This window comes from Chelonia mydas, chromosome 2 (genome assembly GCF_015237465.2).
Source record: "Chelonia mydas isolate rCheMyd1 chromosome 2, rCheMyd1.pri.v2, whole genome shotgun sequence".
In the NCBI taxonomy this organism is placed as follows: domain Eukaryota; kingdom Metazoa; phylum Chordata; order Testudines; family Cheloniidae; genus Chelonia; species Chelonia mydas.
This window is the reverse complement of record NC_057850.1, coordinates 105,552,014-105,578,644: the sequence shown is the minus strand read 5'-3', so window position 1 is coordinate 105,578,644 and position 26,631 is coordinate 105,552,014. Positions and strand designations below refer to the sequence as shown.

The following is a 26,631-nucleotide window of genomic DNA, read 5'->3' as shown; positions in this document are numbered from 1 at the left end:
TGTTTTCAGTACAGTTGGGTATAGCAGGTGCACAGTACTTTCTTTATTTTCAAGTTTCAGGAATAGCTTAAAATTCAATGCTGTATCTAGAATTAATTAAAATATTATTTAAAAGAATGAAAGGATTTAGCTATTTGATCTTTAGTATTTCAGGTTCCCACTAGGTGGCAAGATAGTGCCTGAACTAAGGAATAATATAAATTAATATTCACATAAATATTTAATCTGGCAAAGGTAAACAGTTCAAGCTTGAAAATGTTCAATCCAGTTTTAATAATAGTTTTAAAGACTGGTGTAATTTATCATTTCAGGCTGCATTAAATAGCTGTTAAATTGTGAGCTAATGGTTCTTGTTCACATAGACTGTACCTTTTGTTTTAAATGACTTGTCACGAATTAGGTTTTAAATGTGTGCTTTAACTACATATCCCTCTGCCATAGTTGTGGTAAATAAAGCTTAGCTAAAGTTTATATTAGGACTTTCAGGATTATCCAGTGTGAACGTCACTGCCCTGTCCCTCAGATGAAGGTATAAACTTGGAATTCTGCCCTGTGTGTTGTATTCTCATTGTTGTAAATGGAAAAGGCAGCTCAAATATCGGATTTGTCAGGATTTTCTTTACCCTGTATTCAAACATAAACCTATCCCATTAACTATGGAACTGTTTGCAGCAGTGTTCACTTTTCTGTGAACAAATAAATCATTCACCTTAATTGATGATGAATGCTATTCCAGGACTCGTAGATACTAGGTGGTTACTTTACAATTCAAAGGGATCAGCTTTCAGAAATTAATTCTCACTTTTTAAAAAATCATTTTAGGAAAGCCCAAGAAGACAACAAGAAAGTGGTTCTAGCTGGATGTGTTCCACAAGCCCAGCCTCGTCAAGATTACCTCAAAGGTCTGAGCATTATAGGGGTAAGAACATTTGTCAAATAGAAAAGACCTGTTAAGATTTTCATATTCATTTTTTTGTCCATAAGGGTCATGTAGTGTTGCTGTCTGAAGTTTTATATTAACTTGTTGGCTAGATGAGCCACAGCTTTGGGCAATATCTTGTGTTAAAAAAATAGAGGCTTTTCACACAATTTTTCAATGCCAGCAACTAGACTTTCCTCCTTTCTTCTATTGAGGAAGCCTAGAGTTCAGTCCCTCTCTAAAACTTTCTCGCTTTGTAGTTACATTTCACTATGGTTCAGTGGATGCTTTGTGTCAAATACATTCTTGCACGTAATTGAAGTTTAGTCTGTTTGCAGAATTTAGTGTCAATGTCCTATATAGCCTGCAGGAAGTGAAGGCAAGGATTAACTCCCCTATTTTAAATATAATCTTCTATGTTGTTGTTAGATGGAAATACAGCTTGTAAAAGATGAAATGCAAAAGAGACAATAGCGTATAAATTATATAGCTAGCACCTGTTTTTCATCACATGTTTGAGTTTTTTTTACTTCTTGGGCAGAGTGACTAGGGAACATGACAGTTTTACTCTCTACTCAGAATAACAGAAAGGGTTAATGCATCAGCATCTGTGAGCTGTTAAACAGTTGGCATGCTTCACCCTGGTTGTAGACAGTGAGGATCCTGTGTATTGTAGTTTTTAAAGTGCTTTTGTATCCTTTGGGATGAAAAAGACTGTATAATTGCATCAGCACTGAAAAGTGGTCATGAAAATCGATAATCTCAGGATCATACAAAATCCGAAGGATTCTTAATCAATTAAGTCTTTAAATAAAGACTAGATGTCTTTCTAAAATGCTTTTGTTTGGCCCGATGCAGTAATTGCAGGGTGAAGTTCTGTGACTTGCATTATACAGGTCAGAGCAAATAGTACTACAGATTCCTTCTGGCATTGAAATATATTAAATGTATTAATTAAAATATACTTATCCTCACTTAGCTATCATGAGGATAAACCAAAACTAATCTTTTAACTTCCTTGTTTTTTTTAAAGTCATGTTGGGTGAGTAGAAAGAGTTCTTACAAAGCCAAGTAGGAAGTAGGTAGTAGCCAACTTTAGTAGGCTTTTTAATTATAATTTTCCATTAAGATAGTTTCTGTGCTTATTGCACTATTTGAGACAACTGTTTTACAGCTTCCCTCATATTACTATGTATACTCAAAACATGTTAACCAACCACCCACTCATAGAAATTTAGAGTTGAAAGGGACCTCAAGAGGTCATCTAGTTTATTCCCCCCCCCCCCCCCAACTGAGATATATATATATAGGGCTCAACTGAATCTACATACAATCCTACACAGTAGGTCAAGGGGATGTAAAGTGCCCCCTTACTCTCTTTTATAGGCAGGCTGCATTGTGGGTCACAATTTGGTGGGGAGAACTTCTCCAGGGCCACTGTTCTCATATCTGTGCAAATGGATGGGAGTGAAACAACCTTTGACTCTGTCACCCTCAGCGTAGCAGCCAGTTTGGTACAGCTTGCTTCCTCCATGCAGCCAGGGAGCAGCAAGGACTGAATTCTGACTGAGTCCCTACTCTGCCCCTGGAGTGCATAGTTGTGTGATCTTTGCCAATCTAGCCTGTAGTAAATGTACAAAAATCTGTACATAAAAATACATAGAATAGTAAGGAAAGCATATACTTGATTTAAAAAAAAAAAAAAAAAAGAATGTGCCTATATCCTCTGACCTAGATTGGGACTTGTGATATGCTGTGTTCATTTTTGAGCAGTCAGCCTGAGGAACTGATTTCCAGAGGGTGATAAGTGCTTTTCTGAAAATCAGACCTCTTCACTTCAACTTAGGTTGGGCTCCCAGAATTACTAGTTACTAATTAAAATGTTTTCCATTTTGGATTTAAAACAGACAAATGTCTATTAAAAGTTTACTAAAGAGATTAACACACTCCCTCAAATCATTGGAATTGGCCTTGGAAACATTGAAATGATGTTCAGAATAAAGATTGTAATTGTAAAGATAACAGCAGTGTGCATGAAAGTTATAGTACCATAAACATAGGACATGATAAGTACACAAAGCTCGTGTTCTGTAGACATAAATCTTCAAAAGGGAAACCCTGGGTTAGATTCTCCCTTTATCTCTGCTGTATTATGCTTTTGTTCCCCCTCTCCTCCCCCCCCCCACCCCCCATTGGGTCACACAGAAAAGTGTGGGTTTTCCCTCCAGCTAGTATACAATATTATTTAGTGTTAGGTTCCTCAAATAGAGGATTAAAAGTGGTGTAATATTTATGCAGACTAAGTAACAATATATTTTGACATAAGGTTTTAAAAAAAGTGAGACTCAGCATCCTAGCATAGTAAAATATTCTTTTAAAAAGGCAATTGTAATGAGACTGAGAAATTGGAAATGTTTTGTTGGCAACTTCATGCTGATTCAACTCTGAAAATGTAAATGTTATAAGGCAGCAGTTGTGAAACCTTTGCTTTACCACCAGGTGTTTTTGCTGGTCTCATCCATGTGTTGAGTAATAGAAATTTGATTTGTCATCAGTTACGTAAGCTGTACTATATTTTAAGCAATGTTGTCTGAGAATGTGGTTTCTTGCTAACAAATATAAGTCTCTTGGGATAAATTTGTAGAGAGACAGTGTGTCAGAGTAGAGTTCCCTTGGAAAATGTTGGTCTGGGTATGACGAAGGTTGAATGAGGAAGTTGCAGTATTTGTGTAACTACCAGTAAGACTACGGCAATTGAGAGCTTCTTTTAATCAGTGCCTTGAATATACAGTAGTAGACTTTAAATTCATTTCTTTTGGATGATATATTGTACACACATACACACGAGATTAATAGCAATTCTGATAATAGCAGTTTGTGGTTATTGGCAACATAGTAATCAGAAACAAATCCCATCCCATTAATATCAGTGTTAATGGGATTTGGATTATTAGCAACAGATGTGCTGCTTAAGAACAACTTTATTTAGAGGGGAGGTCCTGCCTGTAATCTATTTCCTGCCTCTGAGCATGCATAATTGAATGCTTCCACTGTGTGCCATGGCTTCCAAACGCAGGGACCTGTCTTTTGCTGATAAAGTTCAGGTGCTGGAGGCCCTACATGAGTCCACTGCTAAGCAAGTGAGCGTAGCCAATAGGTTGGTTTTCTCAAAGTGTGTTGTGTGACAGGGTCAGGTCAGATGGCTACAGGAGAGTGATAGAAGGTAGATATATTAGCCCCAGATTAAGCAGGTCCCTTTTCTCTGAGTAAGATAATAGGCTGTTCCAGAACAATCAGGAAGTTGCTGGAACCAATTAAGGCAGGCTAATTAGGACACCTGGAGCCAATTAGGAAGCTACTAGAATCAATTAGGACAGGCAGGCTAATCAGCGCACCTGGTTTTAAAAAGGACCTCACTTCAGTTAGTGAGGTGTGTGTGAGGAGTTGGGAGCGAGAGGCGCACAAGGAGCTGAGAGTGGAAAGGCGTACTGCTGGAGGACTGAGTAGTACAAGCGTCATCAGGAGGAAGGTCCTGGGATGAGGATAAAGAAGGTGTTGGGAGGAGGCCATGGGGAAGTAGTCCAGGGAGTTGTAGCTGTCATGCAGCTGTTACAGGAGACACTGTAGAGAGCTGCGATCCACAGGGCCCTGGGCTGGAACCCTGAGTAGAGGGCAGGCCCGTGTTCCCCCCCATCCCCCCAACTCCCTATTTGATACAAGAGGAATTGACCTGGACTCTGAGTCCCACCAGAGGGGAAGGTCCCTGGCCTGTCCCATGACCCAGTCAGTGGGTCAGCAGAGACTAAGGGGACTGTTCTCCTCCCTTTCTCCATGCTGGCTAGTGATGAGGTTAGCTGAGTGAACGGCAGCTTTGTGCCACTAACAAGAGCCAAACTGAGGTCTGCTGTGAACCTCTGAGGCGAGCAAATCCTCCAGAAAGCACAGGATCCACCAAGGCAGAGGAGGAACTTTGTCACAGTTGTTTTGTGCGTTCAGAAAAACAGCCATAATACTTTATAGGAGCACAGGAACAGCACAGAATGAAGCTGTGAGCACCAACGTGAAGGAAAGGAGGTAGATGTTGGTCAAGCCCTGTGGCTCTGGTTTCAGCATACGCTTCGCCACGGTGCTCAACTCTTCGGGCCAATGCTGAAAAAGAAAGTGAGTCACTATTGGTAGAGCCTAGAAAGGACACTAACTCTGCAGATGGCTGGTTTAGAAAGTGGAAAGCCGGGTACAACATGATTCAGCACAAAGAGCATGGCAAGAAAGATAGATGCTGACCTTTTCAGCAGCCACTGAATGGTGGGCAGACATCCTACCCAGCATTCTCGAGCAGTACCATCCATGTGACATTTTCATTGCTAATGAGACTGGTGCTTTTCTGACAGAGGCTTTGGAATGCTGAAAGAAAGGTTTGCAGGAGGAGGGGAAAAATCTATGGTCCGTATCACATTGCCATTAATTGGAAGTTGTGCAAACATGGATGGCCTGGAGAAACAGCCTCTCAGGGTGATCAGAAAGACCAAGGTCTTGTTGTTTCCCTAAGGACCACACAGAACTGTCTGTGACCTACAAAAACTCAGCCAGTGCATGAATGACTAGTTTGTTGTTTGAAGAGTAGCTTAAGAACTAGAATAGAGAGCTGTGGCTATAAGACCAACCCATGTGCCTCTTAATTGACAATTGCCTAGATCATTCAGGTCATGTAAAGCTATCACACATGGTGTTAAAATTCTTGCCTCTGAATGCAACCTCAGTTATGCAGCCAATGGGCATGGGTGTCATTAAAAACTTCAGCGGTCACTACTGTGCTCTCTTAATGCTCACTTTACTGCCTCAGTGGAAGCTGACCCACCCATAGGAGATATGGATGTTGTGAAAAAAAATCCCAAACCTGTGATTGATGCACTTCATCTTGCTAAGGAGTCATGGGTTGCTGTTCTCACACAGACTGTTCTAAACTGCTTCGGGAAGGGAGGGTTTTCATCAACAGAAATTGATGGTGTGGTGGGCATTCATATGCCGAATGACGTTTCTGTTCCTGAAAATCTTAACTGCAGAGGAATTTGAGGCCATTGTTTAGTTTGAGAGTCATTTGGAGATGAAAAATGAGCTTCGGGAGATAGTAGTGGCTGTAAAGTACCAGCAGGCTTATGAGACACAAGAGGATAGTGCAGCTGATGATAAATCTGAAGAGCTTTTCCTCACAGAGCGGCTATGTGCGGTGGACATTTTTCTCAGGATATTCCAGAGTTGGCTTTGAGAATGGTTTTGTGCCTGCACACAGAACTGAGAGGGATTTACAAGTGGAAGTGGCAAAATGAGGAAAGCAGACAACATTGAACAGATTTTGTTCTTTATTTTTTTTATTTTTATCTATTTTATTTGTAAAAATCTCATGCTGATTTAATTTGTGTGACACTAACTGTAATTACAGTACTGTTCAGCATACAAAGACTTACACTGTAAGTGCTTTATAAGTTTTCTTTGGGGGTTTTAAAAAACATTTTTTTTACACAGTATTGTAAAATTGTGTTCCACTTTACAGTATTTCTTGTGACACACAGCAAGCTGAAATGTCTTAAGAAAGAGGCATGGAAGAGGAGGGGCAGGAGTGGGTGGGAGTGAGACTTCGGGGGAAGAGGTGGAGTGGAGGTGAGACCTGGGGCTGAGCGGGAGGCTTGGGGGTCCGTGAAAATTTTAAAATCAAAATGGGGGTCCTTGGGTTGTTAACATTTGAGAACCGCTGCTATAATATGTATCCATTACTGTTCGTCATGTTTGGTTTTCTTTAGTACTGAAAGTTAATAAACAGTTTCAGAACTATTGTTCTGGGTAATGTATCATTGTTACATGCTCATTTTTATGTGTCTCCCCCTGAAAACAGTGACCTCTGCTTATTGGCAGCTTCTGGATAATAGCAGCTTTTAGCTGGAACCAAGAGGTTGCTATTAAGTGGATCTACTGTACACTGGCATCTGTAAAATAAGGATAATACTTCCTTACCTCACAGGGGTTTATAAGGCTAGAATGCATTAATGTTTGTGAGGCTCACACTCTGTACCATCCTAGATAGAAGCCTTTACAAACATGAATTCCCAATATATATTTTAGGAAGGGTATAAATTGGGTTGAATTTTATGTGGAATGATTTTAAATGGCAAATCTGGTTGGAGATCTGTAAGCCCAGCATATAGGTACAGATTTGCTTTTCAACGCTGTGGAGAAGAGTGGTTTCATGCAGAGAGCTCTCTTAACAAGTGCTGCTCAATTGATCGGCTCTGGTTTAAATATCTGTTACTGCTTATTCAGGTAGATATGCTTGAGTTTGTTAAGCCAGGCTGCAAGGTGACTCTATTTCAAACACTGAAGTGTTCAGACTGAACATTTGGCATGTAAATAGAAATCAACACTCTCAAAAGTGTCACTTCTAATAAACATTTCTATTTGTCCTATATCTAGAAGGCCACACAAAACCAGCAATATGATAGAGCAATTTATTGTTAGCGTATTTAATGGTACATCAAAATATTTCATAGACATTTCCAACCATGTTCACCTAGCAAGGGATATAAAAGACAATAAAAAAAGAGGTTCTTTAAATACATTAGGAGCAAGACAAAGATGAAGGAAAGTGTAGGTCCTTTACTTAACAGGGGAAGAGAACTAATAATGGATGACATCAAGAAGGCTGAGATGTTTAATGCCTCTTTTGCTTCAGTCTTCCCTAAAAAGGTTAATGGTGGCCAGATACTCAACACAATTAATATTACCAACCAGGGAGAGGGAATCCAAGCCAAAATAGGGAAAAAACAGGTTAAAGAATATTTAGATAAATTAGATATATTCAAGTCAGCAGGGCCTGATGGAGTTCATCCTAGGGCACTTAAGGAACTAGCTGAAGCAATGTCGGAACTGCTAGCAGTTATCTTTTAGAATTTATGGAGGATGGATGAGGTCCCAGTGGACTGGAAAAGGGCAAACTAATATCTATCTTTAAAAAGATAACCTTGCCTAGCAGCACCTATAGGGATGGCTCTTGTGCCTTGTGGCTTTTGCCCTACCTCTGGATGTTCAAGGGCAGTGCTGCTCCAAACCACCTCAGTTCCTTCTTACTGTCTGCAGCTAGAATTGGAGCATTCTGTGTAGTGATTTTCTTCACACAGTTTTTTCTCAGTTTCTCTGTAAATTTATTCTGAATGGTTCGTTGTTAGCATACTTAGTAGTACCCTTAGGTTTAGTTACAGTAGTTCGGATAGATAGTTGCCCTAGATGATGCCCTCACCAGTGTTTAAACTTTCTGTCTTGTTGTATAGCTAGCCCCAATAGTGACCCCGCACACGTGATGTTTGTTGGGCACATTAAAGGTGCTCTATATGCACGTTGTTTAAGAAGAGGACACAGTTGATGATAAATTAGCGGCTGAAACAGCATCTCTTATCGCAGGCCATGAGGTCCACTTTGGCACTGGGGACCTCAGATTATCCATCTTTTCTTCAGAGCCAACATGAAATGTGGCACCTGGCTCAAGATTCAGGGCTTTCCCTTGGAAGAAAGACGGATTGTTCTCCTCCTTCGGGTCCTCTGAGGAAAAGGTCCCATAAGACCAATTGAGTCCATTCCAGGACTCAGAGGGACTCCTGTTCGTCACCTCAGAGGAGTGCTGACTGGCACTTTGAGGCCTCTGGTATGCATGATGGAGCTGGCTCATCTAACTGCTCCCCGGTATTCTGCTCAGATCAGTTGGACTCTATAATGTTGACTGCGGTTCCCACCATGCAGTGTCCATTGAGTCCTGTAACAATGATGGCAGCATTGGCACTGACTGTCTCCACACTGTTGGCATATCTGGTGGCGTCAGACCTGCTCTGCCTTTACGGTCTTGATTCTCCTGTAGTTCAGAGGCTAAACAGTATCAACTGCTCCTTGATCCTCAGCACCAGTGACGACTTCGTATTGGTTTCCAGATGAGGCTGACCATTTGTTTCCTTCCTCGGGGGTGGCTCCTCCATTCCCACTGGATGACTCCAAGGGCTCCTTAAGATCTTGTTTGGAGACTTCTTCCTCTTCCTTCTCACTGTCAAAGCACCGTTCTCGATCCTTGGATCACCATTGGTACTGGCATCATCACCATTCTAGCAGTAGAGATAGCAGTCCCTGGCCTACTACCTACTGGCCACCAATGTCCTACCACTATTCCCAGTGGCCTCTTTGGAGTGTGACTTGGTCTGGGAGTTCCTGCTCTTGATTCAGTCCAGGGGAAGATGACCAATTACTTCTCCCTCTACTATACTTGCAGTCAAAGGTTATTCTTCCTGAGCTGGTCCAGTCTGACCCTCTTGTGCAGGTACCTTAACCTCTCCCCTCCCCCTCAGCCTCCATTGGTCCTCCTTTCTTTTCTGATGACACTGCAATACTGGACTCTTCTTCACCAGTGCCTGATGACTCTGTCATACCAAGACCTCTGAGGTATCTGTATCAGATTTCTGGATCCAGGCCGAGTACATGCAAGAGAACACACACAAGTTGCTGGATATCCACCAATCAGCCCCAGGGAGAGTAACTCTCCAGATAAATGAAGCCCTTTTGGAGCCTGCTAAATTCCTTTGGAATATCCATTTCATTACTGCTTACCAGCTAAGTGGCCTGAAAAGCAGTGTTATGTCCCCATGCAGGGCTTTGAGGCACAGGGAATGAGTACTGCCCCTGTGGGTGCTGCTAGGCAGAGTTCTCTGGCTTTGTGCCCTGGGCGTATGCACACCCAGTGGAATACATATCTGCACCCACATCACTAAGAGCAACATTTACAATATAGGTAAGTAACAATCTTATACATTCAAATTTTGAAGTATGGCTGAGGATTAAATTAGGAGAGAGTAAAGTTGTTGTTTTTTTATCTGTACATTGTGTAAAAGAGTCAGACCCCTTTTAAAAGTGCTGCATGGGATATTACTGGGAGAGAAATCTTATATCAAGAAGTACTGCGTCCTTACTATGCAGATGTCTCCTAATGGGGACTTCTGGTTTCTTTGGAGAGGTAAATCACTCAATCACACAGCAGAACATGATTGATTGATTTCTGGTGCGGAGATTGTCATTGTACATGCAAGTGAGTAGAGGAAAGAAAGCGATGTGTGAGTAATTAAAATAGTAATGATGAAAAAGGTATATAGTAGAATGAGTTGTGCTGTAATTACATATGATCATTTTATCTGTGTATTAACAAATTATTTTCTTTTCTGTGACAACTTAAAGAATATTCCAGTGTAGATATATTTTTCTAGGTTAGGTAAAATGTTTTGTTCCACAGATTTTAAAATTGGAAGTCAACAGCCTTTTCTTCCTAAATGCATGGGACTCCAGCCAAGCAACTCCCTTTAATTTCAGTTAGAGGTACTTCATATTGGAGCCACATAGTGCAATATGCACTTTCAGTCTTGCCTTCCTTGTATCTCACTTGTCATCACTGTAGTATTGAAGTTCCAGTAACTCACATAAATCCTCTGGACACATACTTTCAAGAAATATATTTCTTGACCATATCCCAAGAAAATGGAAGTGGAATGTACTGCGTTTTTTCTTTGAGCTCAATATATTGATTTTAAAGGGTTTAAGAACTTTATAAGTGAATTTCCCCATTGCACAATAAGAGAAGGGCAGTGATCACAACTATTTTAGGTTAGGAATCCAGCCAAGCTTCTTTTTTAATGCCCTCTGTTTTAAAATCAGGATTTGCTAAAACTTTTAACTCATGAGCTGAAATTTCCAATTCTTGATCAAAATTAAACAATTAATTTAAAAAAAGATTAAAATCCATTTTGGACTTTTGAGAGGTGTAGTTATGAAACCCTAATTTGAAATATGTAATCAGGGTATTCTGTAGACTATATTTAGCTTAGAGTGTGATCTTAACTTTTGGAATTTCTTGCCTTTCTCTTTTCTTGTACTTCTTATCCAACTACTGTCCAGGGCTGATCTAGCTTATCTTACTAGCGCTGACACGGTATCCCGTGTTACATTTCTGGAGACCTTAAAGATGGTGTAAAAGAAGCTCACGGATCCTTTTTTATCCTACTAAAGAGAAGTTATTTTTTCTGCTAGGAAATAGAAACCAAATGTTTCAGTATAGGTGAATAGAATCATCTGTGCTCTGCCCAAGACAAAATAATACTACACAACACTATCCTAAATGGAAATAACTAAAAACTATTTTAATTTCTTCCACACTGCTGAATGAAATGCATGTAAAACAAGAATTTTTCAGATCCATCAAAACAGCTTAGTTTATTGATCTTCTGGTCCTTTTTTCAGGTTCAGCAAATAGATCGTGTAGTAGAAGTTGTGGAGGAAACTATTAAAGGTAAGCCTTACAATTAAAATAACTGCTCTTCTGCTGAATGCTGTGAGCTTTATTTAGTAGACACACTGTGACATGTTCCCCACCATTCTGTCTTTGTTTTGATCAGATAAGTAAATGAAGGATTTTCTGTTTATGTAATTCTGCACTATGCAATGTATGTATCACAAAAGATAAAATATGATGAGGTCTGTGGGTTACTAAATTTAAAGGTGGAAGATTCTGTGGACACATTTTAAAAATCCTTTTTACCTATCTAAATAGGATAGATGGATTGTGTTTGTGTTGTTTATGATCCCTTGCTCTGTGTAGATCATTTACTTACTGATACAAACTCATTTTCATATCTTTTGAACTCTCACAGTTTCTGATTTTTTTAGATATTGCGTCTCATTTCTATAAGCTTTCTTCAACAGGGCAGCTAAACGATCTACTTGTGTAACTATGTTGGTTGTTCGCTCTTGCTGTGTTCATGTATATACACAAAATATTTTGCAGTGAAGAATTGTAAAGAGTGCAGTGTTTCCTCAGTCTGACTAGTGCACATTCATTATTTAATAAATCAATTTGTCTGGTTCTTTCTGGGCTACATGACATTGTCTCCATTACCAATCAGGTTGTAAAATTACTGTTCCATGAAGCATTCAAACTACATGGCTCAGCCTAAGTGGCTGCGCTTTTAATGTAAACAAGTGGCTGGTCCATGAGATGTTGTCTCTAACTTTTGTTCTGGAGTATGAAAAGTTTTTGGAGCAGAGCATGAAAATGCACAAACCAAACTAAGTAAAGAAGCTGCTTCTATTAAGAGATTGTGGAGTGTGGTTTAAGGGTTCAACAAAATATAATTTGAGTGGCTGAATTAGATGACACTTGTACCGCTTTCATCTTGCTTTTAAAATGAAAACTGCCCCCTTACGTACTCCCAACCAAAACACCGTACAGTTTGCTATTACTTTAATTGACGTTTGTCATAATATAAGACTGCAAAGCAGATTCCCTAAAAAAAAAAAAAGGATGAGATTCTGTCTGCCTCATTCACCTTGACCTGTACCTTAGTCTGTGAGTACTGCTACTGAAGTCAGTAAAATGACTTGGGACAGTAAAGTACTACTCAAATCAGTGCAACTACCCATGAAATAATGTACTACCCACTGGGAGTAGGGGTGGCAGAATTGGGCCCAGTATGATGGGGTAGAGTGACAGAATAAGCTTTTTATGGAGTTTTTTTGTTCCTGTTTTCTTTCTCATAAGATACTGAAAATAGAAACATTATAGTTCTCTATGGTGATCTTTTGGTACTTGTTGGCATTAAATGAGTCAGTCATTGCCTCAGGAGCATCATGCTGCTCTTGGTAACCTGTTAGGAAGTTTAGCTGCTGTGTCATCCAGAATTAGTGTCTTGCATCTTAATGAGATGATCCATCTGCTGGTATAGATAAGACCCTTAAAATGATGATAGGAAGCACCATGATTTTTGTAAAGTGCACATAGCTTCAAATCTCTGATTTTCTGTGTGTGTTTTTGTTTTTAGTTTTGCTTTTTAGGGAGTCAGAATAAGATTATCACTTAAGTCAGTGTCTCTTCTCTGTGAGAAAAGGGCTTTACAACACTGTCATTTATCCTCATAAATGACAGTGTTGCATTTTGATAACATGATCATTATGAACTATGTTACTGAATAACAGTCTGGCTTGAAAGAAAGCTAGGAGATTTGTGGCAATGGCAAAAATGATTTGATTCTAATTTATTTAAAAATTTTACTTCACTGCTGATATTGCAATTGTGAAGTGTAGTTGTTCATTAAAATAGTAGTTTTGAAGCTTCTTGTAAAAATGTCCATATTTAAAATTAAACTTTAAAAAATGAGAATTATGGAAACAGATTATAGAGAGACTGTGCATAACCTTGGGACTCAGTTCCCTTGCTGCTTATCCTAATTATGAATTGGATAGAAAGGATTAATTGGGCTGTTGAATTCAGTAGATGATGTCAGTCCCTTCTGGGTTTTCTTTCAGAAGGGTGTGGGGTTCAGAGTTTATCAAAGAGTTATTGGAGAATATAAACTGTAAAAGTAAAATGCTTAGCATAAATCTAACGTAAACTAAGGGACATTAAAAGGGACATTGTCAAGTAAATTTAGATGCCAAATATAGGTGATGTAAAAAGCTGTTTTTTGCAAAAGTCTAACATCAATAGAAGTGTTTTCATGTCATTAGAAAAAGCATTTCAAAGGGAAACTATTTTAAAGGAATAATATTCCTCTGCATATTTGAAACACAAACATTGGAGCATTCTGCTAATATATGAGAATGAATGTGTGAAACTGGTTAGATACTTGTATAAAGAGGGTGAAATTGACTAGGGCATTTTCATTTCCAAGCTAAGTGAAATACAGCAAATAAAAGCATAATTGGTGAAGAGTAACTTAGACTTTTAATAAAAATTAAAATACCTAATAAGATATAAATAATACAAGCAAATTCAAGTGAAATGTAACTCAAATGTCTTTGTAAGGCTGATGTGCCATCCATTACAACTTTTGGTGCCTTAGTCTTACAGAAAAGTATAGGGGTGGAACAAAAATGCAACAAAAGTGTGAGGTCCGATTTCTGCTCATAAATTAATGTCCCAGCCTTGGTTATTGTGATGTAATTTAGGTGGGCTTTTTTAAAAAAGAAAATGAAAAGATTTCATGGATATTGCTGAAAATTCATGGAGGAGTGCCTAAATGTTTCATTAAAAAAATCAATGTATATTTACCTGGCTGAACAGATATTTTTTTTTAATTTTATTTTGCATTTAATATATTTTGGGGAGGATGGCAAACCTCTCTAGGGTTCATTCACAATTCAGAGAACTCATTGCTAGGTAGGTCCCATCCCATCATCCATAGAGGCTATAAATACTGATGGCTTGAGAGGCCCTGGAGACAACTATATAGCTATAGCTGCAGCAACCCCATTTGAGCTGCTTCTACCTTCAAAAGTGAATGAGGGATGCTCCTGCTTCTGTCTGAGGAATTTTTTTCTTCACAAACTTGAATAATGTTTCCTCTGGCTTTCGAAATTGAATAAACTTATACAACACAGCATCAGGACTCTACATAGATTCATAGATACTAAGGTCAGAAGGGACCATTATGATCATCTGGTCCGACCTCCTGCACAACGCAGGCCACAGAATCTCACCCACCCACTCCTGCGAAAAACCTCTCATGTATGTCTGAGCTATTGAAGTCCTCAAATCGTGGTTTAAAGACTTCAAGGAGCAGAGAATCCTCCAGCAAGTGACCCATGCCCCATGCTACAGAGGAAGGTGAAAAACCTCCAGGGCCTCTTCCAATCTGCCCTGGAGGAAAATTCCTTCCCGACCCCAAATATGGCGATCAGCTAAACCCTGAGCATATGGGCAAGATTCACCAGCCAGATACCCAGGAAAGAATTTTCTGTAGTAACTCAGATCCTATCCCATCACAGGCCATTGGGCCTATTTACCATGAATATTTAAAGATCAATTAATTATCAAAATCATGTTATCCCATCATACCATCTCCTCCATAAACTTATCGAGTTTCATCTTAAAGCCAGATAGGTCTTTTGCCCCCACTGCTTCCCTTGGAAGGCTATTCCAAAAGTTCACTCCTCTGATGGTTAGAAACCTTTGTCTAATTTCAAGTCTAAACTTCCCAATGACCAGTTTATATCCATTTGTTCTTGTGTCCACATTGATACTGAGCTTAAATAATTCCTCTCCCTCTCCAGTATTTATCCCTCTGATATATTTATAGAGAGCAATCATATCTCCCCTCAACTGTCTTTTAGTTAGGCTAAACAAACCAAGCTCCTTGAGTCTCCTTTCATAAGACAGGTTTTCCATTCCTCGGATCATCCTAGTAGCCCTTCTCTGTACCTGTTCCAGTTTGAATTCATCCTTCTTAAACATGGGAGACCAGACCTGCACACAGTATTCCAGGTGAGGTCTCACCAGTGCCTTGTATAACGGAACTAAAACCTCCTTATCTCTACTGGAAATACCTCGCCTGATGCATCCCAAGACCGCATTAGCTTTTTTCACGGCCATATCACATTGACGGCTCAGAGTCATCCTATGATCAACCAATACTCCAAGGTCCTTCTCCTCCTCCATTACTTCTAATTGATGCGTCCCCAGCTTATAACTAAAATTCTTGTCATTAATCCCTAAATGCATGACCTTACACTTCTCACTATTCAATTTCATCCTTTTACTATTACTCCAGTTTACAAGGTCATCCAAACCTTCCTGTATGATATCCCGGTCCTTCTCTAAATTGGCAAGACCTCCCAGCTTTGTATCATCCGCAGACTTTATTAGCACACTCCCACTTTTTGTGCCGAGGTCAGTAATAAAAAGATTAAATAAGATTGGCTGATCCCTGAGGAACTCCACTGGTAACCTCCCTCCAGCCTGACGGTTCACCTTTCAGTAGGACCCGCTGTAGTCTCCTTGTTAATCAATTCCTTATCCACCTTTCAATTTTCATATTGATCCCCATCTTTTCCAATTTAACTAATAATTCCCCATGTGGCACGGTATCAAACGCCTTACTGAAATCTAGGTAAATTAGATCCACTGCGTTTCCTTTGTCTAAAAAATCTGTTACTTTCTCAAAGAAGGAGATCAGGTTGGTTTGACACGATCTACCTTTTGTAAAACCATGTTGTATTTTGTCCCATTTACCATTGACCTCAATGTCCTTATCTACTTTCTCCTTCAAAAATTTTTCCAAGATCTTGCATACTACAAATGTCAAACTAACAGGCCTGTAGTTACCTGGATCACCTTTTTTCCCTTTCTTAAAAATAGGAACTATGTTAGCAATTCTCCAATCATACGATGCAACCTCTGAGTTTGCAGATTCATTAAAAAAATTTGCTAACAGGCTTGCAATTTCATGTGCCAATTCCTTTAATATTCTTGGATGAAGATTATCTGGGCCCCCCCGATTTAGTCCCATTAAGCTGTTCGAATTTCGCTTCTACCTCAGATATGGTAATATCTACCTCCATATCCGTATTCCCATTTGTCATGCTACCATTATCCCTAAGATCCTCTTTAGCCTTATTAAAGACTGAGGCAAAGTATTTGTTTAGATATTGGGCCATGCCTAGATTATCCTTGACCTCCACTCCATCCTCAGTGTTTAGCGGTCCCACTTCTTCTTTCTTTGTTTTCTTCTTATTTATATGGTGATAGAACCTTTTACTATTGGTTTTAATTCCCTTTGCAAGGTCCAACTCTACTTGACTTTTAGCCTGTCTCACTTTATCCCTACATGTTCTGACCTCAATAAGGTAGCTTTCCTTGCTGATCCCTCCCATCTTCCACTCCCTGTATGCTTTCTGCTTTTTCTTAATCACGTCTCTAAGATGCTTGCTCATCCAGCTTGGTCTACAACTCCTGCCTATGAATTTTTTCCCCTTTCTTGGGATGCAGGTTTCCGTTAGCTTCTGCAGCTTTGATTTAAAGTAATCCCAGGCCTCCTCTGCCTTTAGATCCATAAGTTCTTCAGTCCAATCCACTTCCCTAACTAATTTCCTTAATTTTTGAAAGTCAGCCCTTTTGAAATCAAAAACCCTAGTTGCAGATTTATTTTTGTTAATCATTCCGTTCAGTTTGAACTGAATTAGCTCATGATCACTTGAACCAAGATTGTCCCTACAACCATTTCTTCTATGAGGTCCTCACTTCTCACCAAAACCAAATCTAAAATGGCATCCCCTCTAGTCGGTTCAGCAGCTACGTGATGAAGGAATCCATCAGCTATCGCATCTAGGAAAATCTGAGCCCTATTATTATTACTAGCACTTGTCCTCCAGTCTATATCTGGGAAGTTAAAGTCTCCCATGATCACGCAGTTTCCATTAGTATTCACTTCACTGAAAACATTGAAGAGGGTTCTATCCATATCCAAATTAGATCCCGGCTGTCTATAGCACACCCCAAGCACTATCCCAGGGGAGGCTCTAGTAGTTTTCTTCCCCAATGTAATTTTTGCCCAGACGGACTCTGTCTTATCCATTCCATCGCTTCTTATTTCTTTCCATTCTACCTCATCATTGATATACAATGCTACTCCACCACCTTTACCTTTATTTCTGTCTTTCCTAAACAGCACATACCCTTCAATACCTGTAGTCCAGTCATGACTACTATTCCACCATGTTTCTATTATCCCTATAATATCTGGTTTCACTTCCTGCACAGTAGCTCTAGTTCCTCCATTTTGTTACCTAGGCTCCTCGCGTTAGTGTACAAACATCTTAATTTTTGCTGTTTGGCCTCACTCACATTCTGTACCCTATTAGGCATGGTCATTCTACAGCCAGTATAACCTATTAGACTGGTATCCACACTGCCCTTCCTCCTTTATATACATTCTCCTACCCACAGCTGTATCCTTTCTTACTTTGTTTTCTTCCCTCTCAATGCTAAAATCCGATGTGGAGATTACCTGGACATCTCCCAAGCATCTCCCCCAAATTCCTAGTTTAAAGGTCTCTTAATCAGTTGTACCAGCCTCCATCCTAGAAGTCTATTTCCTTCCCTACTTAGATGAAGTCCATCCCGAGAGAACTGTCCTCTGTCCATGAATGCCTCCCAATGGCCATACATGCCAAAGCCCTCCTTATAGCACCACTGCCTAAGCCATCTGTTGATAGTCATAATCTTGTCACACCTTTGTTGCCCTTCTCTAGGAACAGGCAGAATCCCACTAAAGATCACCTGAGCTTCTATTTCCTTACGCGTCTTCCCCAGCCTAGCATAGTCTCCCTTAATACTTTCCAGCGAGAATCCAGCCGTATCATTTGTTCTCACATGAAGGATAATTAGGGGATTCTTTCACGCTCCCTTTAGGATCCTTTTCAACCTCAAGTCTTCATCCCGTATCTTAGCACCTGGAAGACAGCACACCTTTCTATTCTCTGGATCAGCTCTCGTTACAGGCCTGTCTATTCTTCTCAGTAAAGAGTCCCCGATCACATAGACCTGCCTTTTCCTGGTGACGGTGCTATTCTTCAGTCTATCCGCTGTTCCCTCTGGTTGCAAGTTCTTTCCATTCCTACTCTCCCTTGTAATCCTCTTCAACCCGTCCTGTATCCTCCGGGGGCTCATATTTGGTGTAGTCTCCATTAACTCTTCCCCTTTTCCTATACGACTATCCGCTCTTCTCTTCTTCCTTGTCCTTCCACCTTCAGTGACTACCTGCTGAGCCCCTTCTTCATTTTCCAACTCTGGAAACCTGTTCCTGAGCTCTGTTTCTCCTTCACTAGCCCGTCTTTTCCTCTGCCTGGTTCTTTTAGTCACATGCTTCCACTGACCACTTTCCTCACCCAGTCCCCCCTCAGAATTCCTCAGTCCTGCTTCCGTCTGCAAGTCTGAGCTTTTCCCTTCAGGTACCTCATGTCTTTGCTCCATAATCTGCTCGAACCCCTTTCTAAACTCAACCGGACTTTCCACCTGCATCTCCAAACCTTGGATCTTTCCTCCATCAGCTCTATCAGATGGCATTTCATGCAGACAAAACTCTGACCAGATACCCCCTCTAGGATCATGTACATACCACAGCTTCCACATCCAGTCATCTTCATTGTGTCTTCCACTACATGAGTCATTTCCACTGCTGCCTCTGTATCTGTCATAGCCTTCCCACCGAAATCCTGTTAATCTCGGAAACACAAACCACACCAAAACACCACCACCCACAGCAAAAACAAACCCCAAACAAGTACCACAATACAAACTCCCCTTTCTAACTCCCACTGAAACTCCCCTGTTTACAGCTCTGTTTGCTGGTTCCTGGGCCGCTGCCTGCCTGGCTGGTTACCTTTATAGGACCCATAGAGAAGCCCCGCCCCCTAATCAGGACTCAGCTTCTCTCCCAGCACAAAGCCCCTACAAGCCTCTACACATACAAATAATACAAATACAAAACCAAATACAAATACCTGCTCTTCCAACAGAACTCCCACTGAAACTCCCCTGTTTACAGCTCTGTTTGCCAGCTCCTGTGCCAGGACAACATGCCAGAACATCAGCATTCTTATGGAGTCTGAAAATATTTTTCATACAGTTCTCAGAGAGATTGTCCCAGCACCAGTTTCCAGAGTAGTACTGTTCATAGACTGAGTCCATGTTTGCTCAGGTTCCTCTCTGAAGGGGTTATTTCTGAGATTTGTCTTTGAGTTCTGAGCTAAGATAGTATAAGATACATGGATCCTGAAGGTGATATGAAAAGATAAACTAGATAAAATTTCAGCAGTCTCCCCTGACTACCAGCACAATCATGTCCTCTTCAGTTAAAGTAAAAAAAAAAGAAAGAAAGACTAGCTCTATTAGTAAGTTCAAAATCTACATGAATTAAGAGCAATCACTGTATCCCCAGAAGAGGATCATTTCTGTGGAAATTAGTCAAAATTCTTTCTACTAGACTGGAGGCTTCTATTTTCAGTCTTGTTTCTCACTGTTTAAATCACAGTCAGGAAGTCCAGGTTTAGACATTGTCTACACTACAGAGTTTTGTCAACACCAGTTTTGCTGACATACAGCCACCGCTTTAATTAAACCATTGTTGCATGTCCACGCTATACTCCTTGTGTTGGCAGAACACATCCACGTTAGCAACTCTTACATCGACACAGAGAGCAGTGCGCTGTGGGTAACTATCCCATTGTGCAACTGGCCACATGTTGCTTTGGGAAGGGTTTTCAATGCCTCACGGAGCAGGTACAGCATCACATGATGTAGGTTTCTCAATCCCATCATTCCATGGGCATCCTACTAGATTGCCAGACGCTTTTCAACTGAAATTTGGGAGGTAAAGGGGAAGTGTGTGAGACGGAGAGTGTGTGTGTGTGTGTGTTGGGGGAGAGTGAGTATGTCGGCATGCTGTCTCTTTAAGTTCAGACAGCAGCAGAAGCAACCAATCTTGAGGCAGGGGAAGGGGGACACCCCCAATATCAGTCTCCACCTCCCTCCCTGACTGTTTCCCGCCCCAGCAGCAGCCTGCCCTGCCTGCCAGCCACTGCATTTCTAGAGCCGGGGAGAGCAGGATTCCAAATTAATGTTTTGATTCTGTGATTCCTTGTGAGTTCTCCCAGAGCCTCCTCTCTCCACAGACCAATCATCCAACCCTTCCCTGTAGTCCAGGTAGGAGCTGTGTGAGCTCTCCACGTGGAGCAGTTTCAGAACTTCCTGGAGCTTAAAGGGGAGGGATGTGTGCTTGTGTAGCTGGATGCAGGACAGAAGAGTTCAAAAGAGTGAGCAGAGCAGTTACTGTGGGCATTGTGGGATACCTCCTGGAGGCCAGTTATGGCGACATAATGAATGCAGTGTCTACACTGACACTTTCTCACTGTAACTGCAGAAAAAGCTCTATGCCTCTCATCAAGCTGAATTTTTTTGTCAGCCAAACAGGAGAGTGTTGCCACCAAAGTAGCATTGCAGTGTGTACATCTCCACTGGTTTGTCGACAAATGCTGCCTTTTGCTGAAAAAATTGTGTAGTGTAGACAAGGCTCAAAGGGAAGACTTATCCTACTGATTTGAGAAATAGACCCCTAAAGATGGTCTTTGCTTCATAGACTTGACAATAATATATTTGCGTGTTCCTAACGGTCGCTTCAGCTTTCTATATTTTAGAAATAGACTCCAAACATTTCTATGATGTAGCTTTACTTTTTGGCTCACCTTCGGTCCCGTCAAGTCTCCAAGATACAAGACAAAAAATTCACATTTATCGTCATATCAACAGCCTATTGAGGAAACTATGTTGACAGAGTTGCATTCAAGAGAGAGAGTTGCCTTCAACTCTTACATCACCACGGCTTTTATCACAAATCTTAAGAGTTCCTTAATTCCTTCTATAATCTCTTTCAACTCACTGTAAAATTTCTTACTTCTCATAGTATTATTCTGTTGTGTCTGATAAATTCTAGAAACTTTGCCTTGTAAAGGACCATTTCCGAAGCATTCCATTAGTACCCTATGGCTGTATCTGCAGCTTCTTGGAATCCGCTTATCCTGTGTGGATACTGTGCAGCAGAATACACTTAAGTTTTGGCAACTTGTGGTTTTTGTATTGCAGAATTGTAATTTTTATCACCAAAGCTTGTATCAAATGATATTTGTACTCAAGCAAAAACCTCTCCCCATGGAAGAGACCAGTCACTTGAATTTATTCTGATCCCATAAGTAATAGAAAATTTCTCAGTGACTCACTTCCAGCAAGATGTAACCAAGATTCGTCAGCCTGCCAGGCACCAGAAATGGTTCCAAGAGTATGCAGATTCAATAGTGAAGGAAATAAAACTTTTTGTCTGCACCACAGCCATATCAGATCATAAGACTCTGAATACTCTCTATGCCATAGCAGTTGAACTTGGAGTACTTTTTACACTATTGACACTCCAACTTCTTTCCTAGACATTTCTCACAGCTCTGTATTCCAAGATGATCTCTGAAGATGATATACTGAAAAGGGTGGAATTACTGTAAGTGATCTAGGACAGAATACGATCATATTATGTTAATACTTTCATGAACGAAATGCCTCTGTTTGCAAGTATTCACCCTTTAGAGACATTTGAAACCCATTTGGCGTCATCAGTTTCAGCTGGTGGACCAATAAAGTAGGCCTTCCACACTGATGGGAGCCACAGGATATCTGTATCTGTGCTGGTCCCATTTTCAAGTCAACATTTTCCATATGATTGTAAAAACCTAATTTTTGTAATAGTGTGTGTGTGTGTAACGTTTTAAAAACTATATACAATGGTGGGATAAGAAATAAGCCATACTCGCATTGTAGACTCAAAAGAGAGGCCATAACTGCTAACTCTTACCATAATTTTTAATTTTTAATTTCTACTTTTCACTAATTCAAACCCTTAAAGCCATTGTAGATGTTAGAGGCTGGGGTATTTTTTTCCTTAGACGTCAGCTTACTTTTAAATTTCCTCTTGAAGTTAAATCGTTCTGTAGGGGATATTTTCTTTTCTGTAGGGGCTAGAACTGTAGTATTTGTACACACTTTATTCCACTCTTGGGACATGGTGAGACTATAAGTGCAGGTTGAGTCACATTGTGTCTGTCTGACGTTTTCACAAAATACAGTGTTATAATGGGTCACTGGACTTGATTGTTGAAAACAAGTAAAGGAAATTACTTCAGGCTTGAACCTTTCATACTTCACATAACCTCTCTAGATTTCAGTCACATTGACCTGTCTGGTGAAGTAGCCCATCCATTCCTAGTTTAAATATTAACTAGTGTTTGCCAACTGTTTAATTGACCTCATATGTTAACTAATTATGAATCGCTGATAGTATTTTAGTAGTTCACCTAAAGGTGAGCATAGAAGTGGAGTATATATTGTATGTGCTAAAATATAGTATTTTTACTTATAAGATTGTCTAAATAATAAGTGTGTGTATTTTACCAGTACATTAAATAATAATTGCATGCATTGTTTGATTTCACAGTGCTGATAATGTTGCAAGACTAAAACGGTCTCACCTTTCTACATCTTCATAATAGTTGAGGACAAGCAGCCTCACATTAAGAGAAATGCTGAAAGAATAAGAGCCAGAATAAAGAATAAAAAGTGTAGGAGTCAGGCTGAGTTAAATGTAATATGTGGTGTACTGTCTAGAAAATTGGCAATTTGTGACTGAAGTTCAGCTTGAGGAGGGATAGAAACTGTTAGAGGAAGAGAGAGAGGGTGGGAACTCTGCCAGCCCCCTAGAGAGAAATGATCATGAGGGGAGGTAAAGTTAGGGGGAATTAGAGAGGTACAGAGTAGGAAGGAAGAGGGACAGAGAAAAGGAGGCGAGGGCAGTGAGCAGTATGAAGGAAGGAATTTTGCTTAGAGCACAAACACAGATAGAGGAGACTGGAAAAATAGAGTAGTGAAGCAGACAATGGGTGAAGAGAGAGACCACATCAGGAAAAACACAGGAGAGGAGATACAACACAGGAAAGAAAAATGGAAACCAAAAGAGGGAGGGGGGAAGAGATGGAGGAAAATCCATTCTGCCAGAAATAGCACCTCTTGTCAATCACTAGCAATAGGTGCTGCTTCAAGGAGAATTGATCCAGGAATTGTTCCATGGGGAAACTTAATAAAAAATAGAGACAGATATGAAGAAGAGGGCAGGATCATGTCATATTGTTTACAATTTAAAATTTCCAGATGTAAAATAGATTTTTATGGGAAAATCCCTGCCTCTCAGATGAGGAGTTCTGAAAATGTTCACCACAATCTTCATCTTTTGGTATCTCTTTCCTCTCTTACTTTGTTTGAATGAGCAGAAATGTACAAATGCCTGATAAGAGCTTCGCTGCTGGAACCTATTGAGACCTAAGACAAGATAGCCTCTCATATTGCTTCTTTCACCATCTCCTCTTGCCTCTTATTTACTTCATAGAATGATCTGTTCTAGAGGTTCTGCACTTACACATTATCACTGTCCCTGTCTTTGTACCCAGCTGGCCAGAAGTGCAACATCTCCCATCATTCTAGTGTCTGACACAGTTCCCTCCATCTACCTCCTTTGCTTCCTTCCCTACCCTTCTGCCTGCCTCTGCAGCCAGTATGAATCCCACCATTGAGGAGCCCTTCACCTAATTTGACTCCTGAGCTTTTCTCTTTAAATCTACTTCTGCAACCTACCTTACCTCCCTGTCCGCACCAGCAGCATCACACACAAGTTGAATGGGAAGGATGATGAAATCAAAGGCCTTCAGGTCGAACGCTACCTTGTTAGTCTTTCCAGAAAGAATGGAGTCACTAGACAGAAATAGAAAGATTCACTCATCTCAGGTAGTTCTGGGATAGATTTGGAACAATGGTTTTATTTATTTATTTTGATATTATTTCTAGGACTGTCTTTCTGGAAAGCACTGTTAACTCCTTTTTTAAAATTGAGAGTGCAACAGTTACAGAAATAATCTGTGTATATATATAAAGAGATAACACAAAAATGAATAAGCAGTGAGGCCAGTGTGTGTATAGAGAAGGAGTACAGGGGATTATGGCTTGATGAGGAACTGTCTAAATGATGATATAAGTTTATAAGATTCAGAGCCATCAAGTTGTACACATTGTTTACCTGGGTAATAGCATTATTATTACTGTTAAACTCATGCCCCCTCCCATTGTTTTACATTCACTTATTATATCTTGAAACGAAATTCAAGGAGTCAGCGACAATTCCTGCTGTTGTGCCCCCTACTTCGACTCTGGATTAGACCTTTTCGGAGCTATGCCCATATAAATAATAATAATCTTTCCTGAGATTTTCTGTGAGCAGCTAGAAAACCAGTTTAGGGGTTTTTGTAACATAAATCATTTCATTCTTGCATTAATTTTGGAATTCTTGTAATTGTAAATCTTGATTTATAAGGGCGCTGATGAATATTCATCCTGTCCTTTTAAAATTTAAAATACAGACCATTACAGGTGGCTGGATATTCTTCTCACAGCAAAATGACTGACCAAGTTTTATTATTTTATCAACTGCAAGTGGTTAATAACATAGTAAAAGGATCCTGATTGGTTAATAACTTAGATTGGTTAATAATTAAATCACACAGTGTTTTAATATCATGTGCTACAAAGAGACGCATGAAGCATGCTTCATTAAAGAGCCACTTGTGACTCGCAAGCCTCAGTCTGAGTGTTGCTGCTGTAAAACGAACAATGGCTTATATTTTCCTTTGACGTCTCCAGCAGTTTAAGGGGAGAATGAAGTATTGCAAGGAGAATATTAAGAGCAGGAATTTGCACTCAGTGCTACCCGCTATCAGTGGAAGATTATTGTTTTGTCTGCACCAGTTTCAACTCTTCAGGTGGTTGTTTTTCAGTCTGGATGTGATTTAAAGAAGTGTATGCTAGCAAAAAGCAGTCGTGTCCCCTGGGGACTGGGTTGAAATTATGGAACATTTTTCGTCTAGCTGTGTCACATTTGAATTCTCCAGTTAAAGAAAACTAAGCAGCATAACTGTTCACAAGTGAGCTATATCTGCAACCTCTCTTTGTCTCTCGGTGAGCACTTCTTTCAAGTGACAAGCCTATACCTGCACTTCTCTGAGTGGAATCCTCTCCACTTTTGTCTGGACCACCACGTTACAGCACCTCTTATACCATCCATATAGGCTGACCATTTATTTAATTGATCTGTCCCTTAGTGTGACCACTTGTCCCTTATTTTAAACATCAAATTGAAGCTCATAATGATTGCATTGTATACTTGAGGGCACTAGAAACGTACACTTGAGAGAACAATACATGATATGCTAAAGGAAATGGTGTTCCCCTAAAATGGCTCTTAAAATAAAGCATTGTCCCTTAATTTTTATGTGATTTTCCCTTATTTCCATCCAACAAAAATGGTCACTCTACATCCATCTTACCTCCAGTAGGACCAACTGGTTTTGGCCCCTGTTATATAGAATCCGAGCTGGGAGCAGCTGTTAAATGCAGTGACAGAGAACAGCTTGTTCAAATCATAGCATGATTTATTTATCCACAGAAACATTGCATGCAGAAGGTTAGAAATAAATAAAGCCTAAATGCATATGGTCTTACTTCAGCTTAGCCTTTCCTTGCCAGGTTCTACTTGACCCAATCACCCCCCAAACTTTGGGGCAGGGCAAGAAAAGCTACCCCCGGCAACTGCTGACTGTCTGACAATCTGACCATCCCCAGTCAGTGTATTTCTTCATTAGGATGTAGCTGGTCTTGGAACTGTTTCAAGGTCCTTTTGTCTGAAAATTCCTGCCCAAAGATTTCCTGAGGTTTAGAGCAGGTCTGCTGACCAGATTGGTTTATGCAGTTCTCCAAAGTGGTCAAAGGTAGTCTTCATACAGGGTATTCCTTCTATTATCCATTTGAGCAACAGGCAATTAAATTCTGTCTACAACCATTGTTTTAGGTTTCTGCAGGATTTAACCATTAGTTACCTCTCATCCAGCAATGCAATAACCACAAAACCCACAGATAATTATGAATATAATATATATATAAATAAATAAAATACAGATACCCCCATATTCTTCACATAACAATGAAACTATTAAATGCTGAAAAAACAATAACCTGTTTTTGTATTTCCAGTTATCAAAAACACAATAAAATTGATGTTATGAAGTTAATTTTTTCTTAAAAATAATAGTTAGTGCCTACCTCCATCTGAAAGCCTTATGCAGACATTAATTCTCTTTCACTTTGTCCCAATGGTAAATAGGTGTCTGTAGATTACTACTGTATTCTTCCTAGCACTGAAGTGCCCCCTCCTGGCTCAGTACCCACA

General features: G+C 40.0%; 1 protein-coding gene across 5 annotated transcripts in view; it reads left to right on the top strand.

Annotated features, from left to right (window-relative positions):
* The window catches only part of CDKAL1 (CDK5 regulatory subunit associated protein 1 like 1), a 653,278-nt gene that overhangs the window by 226,822 nt on the left and 399,825 nt on the right, over positions 1-26,631 (top strand). For all 5 annotated transcript variants that reach the window (XM_007054896.4, XM_043540055.1, XM_043540053.1 and 2 more), the window contains 2 exons: positions 823-919; positions 11,234-11,282. In XM_007054896.4, the coding sequence (XP_007054958.3) occupies positions 823-919; positions 11,234-11,282 (146 nt within the window). The remainder of the gene's footprint in view (positions 1-822; positions 920-11,233; positions 11,283-26,631) is intronic.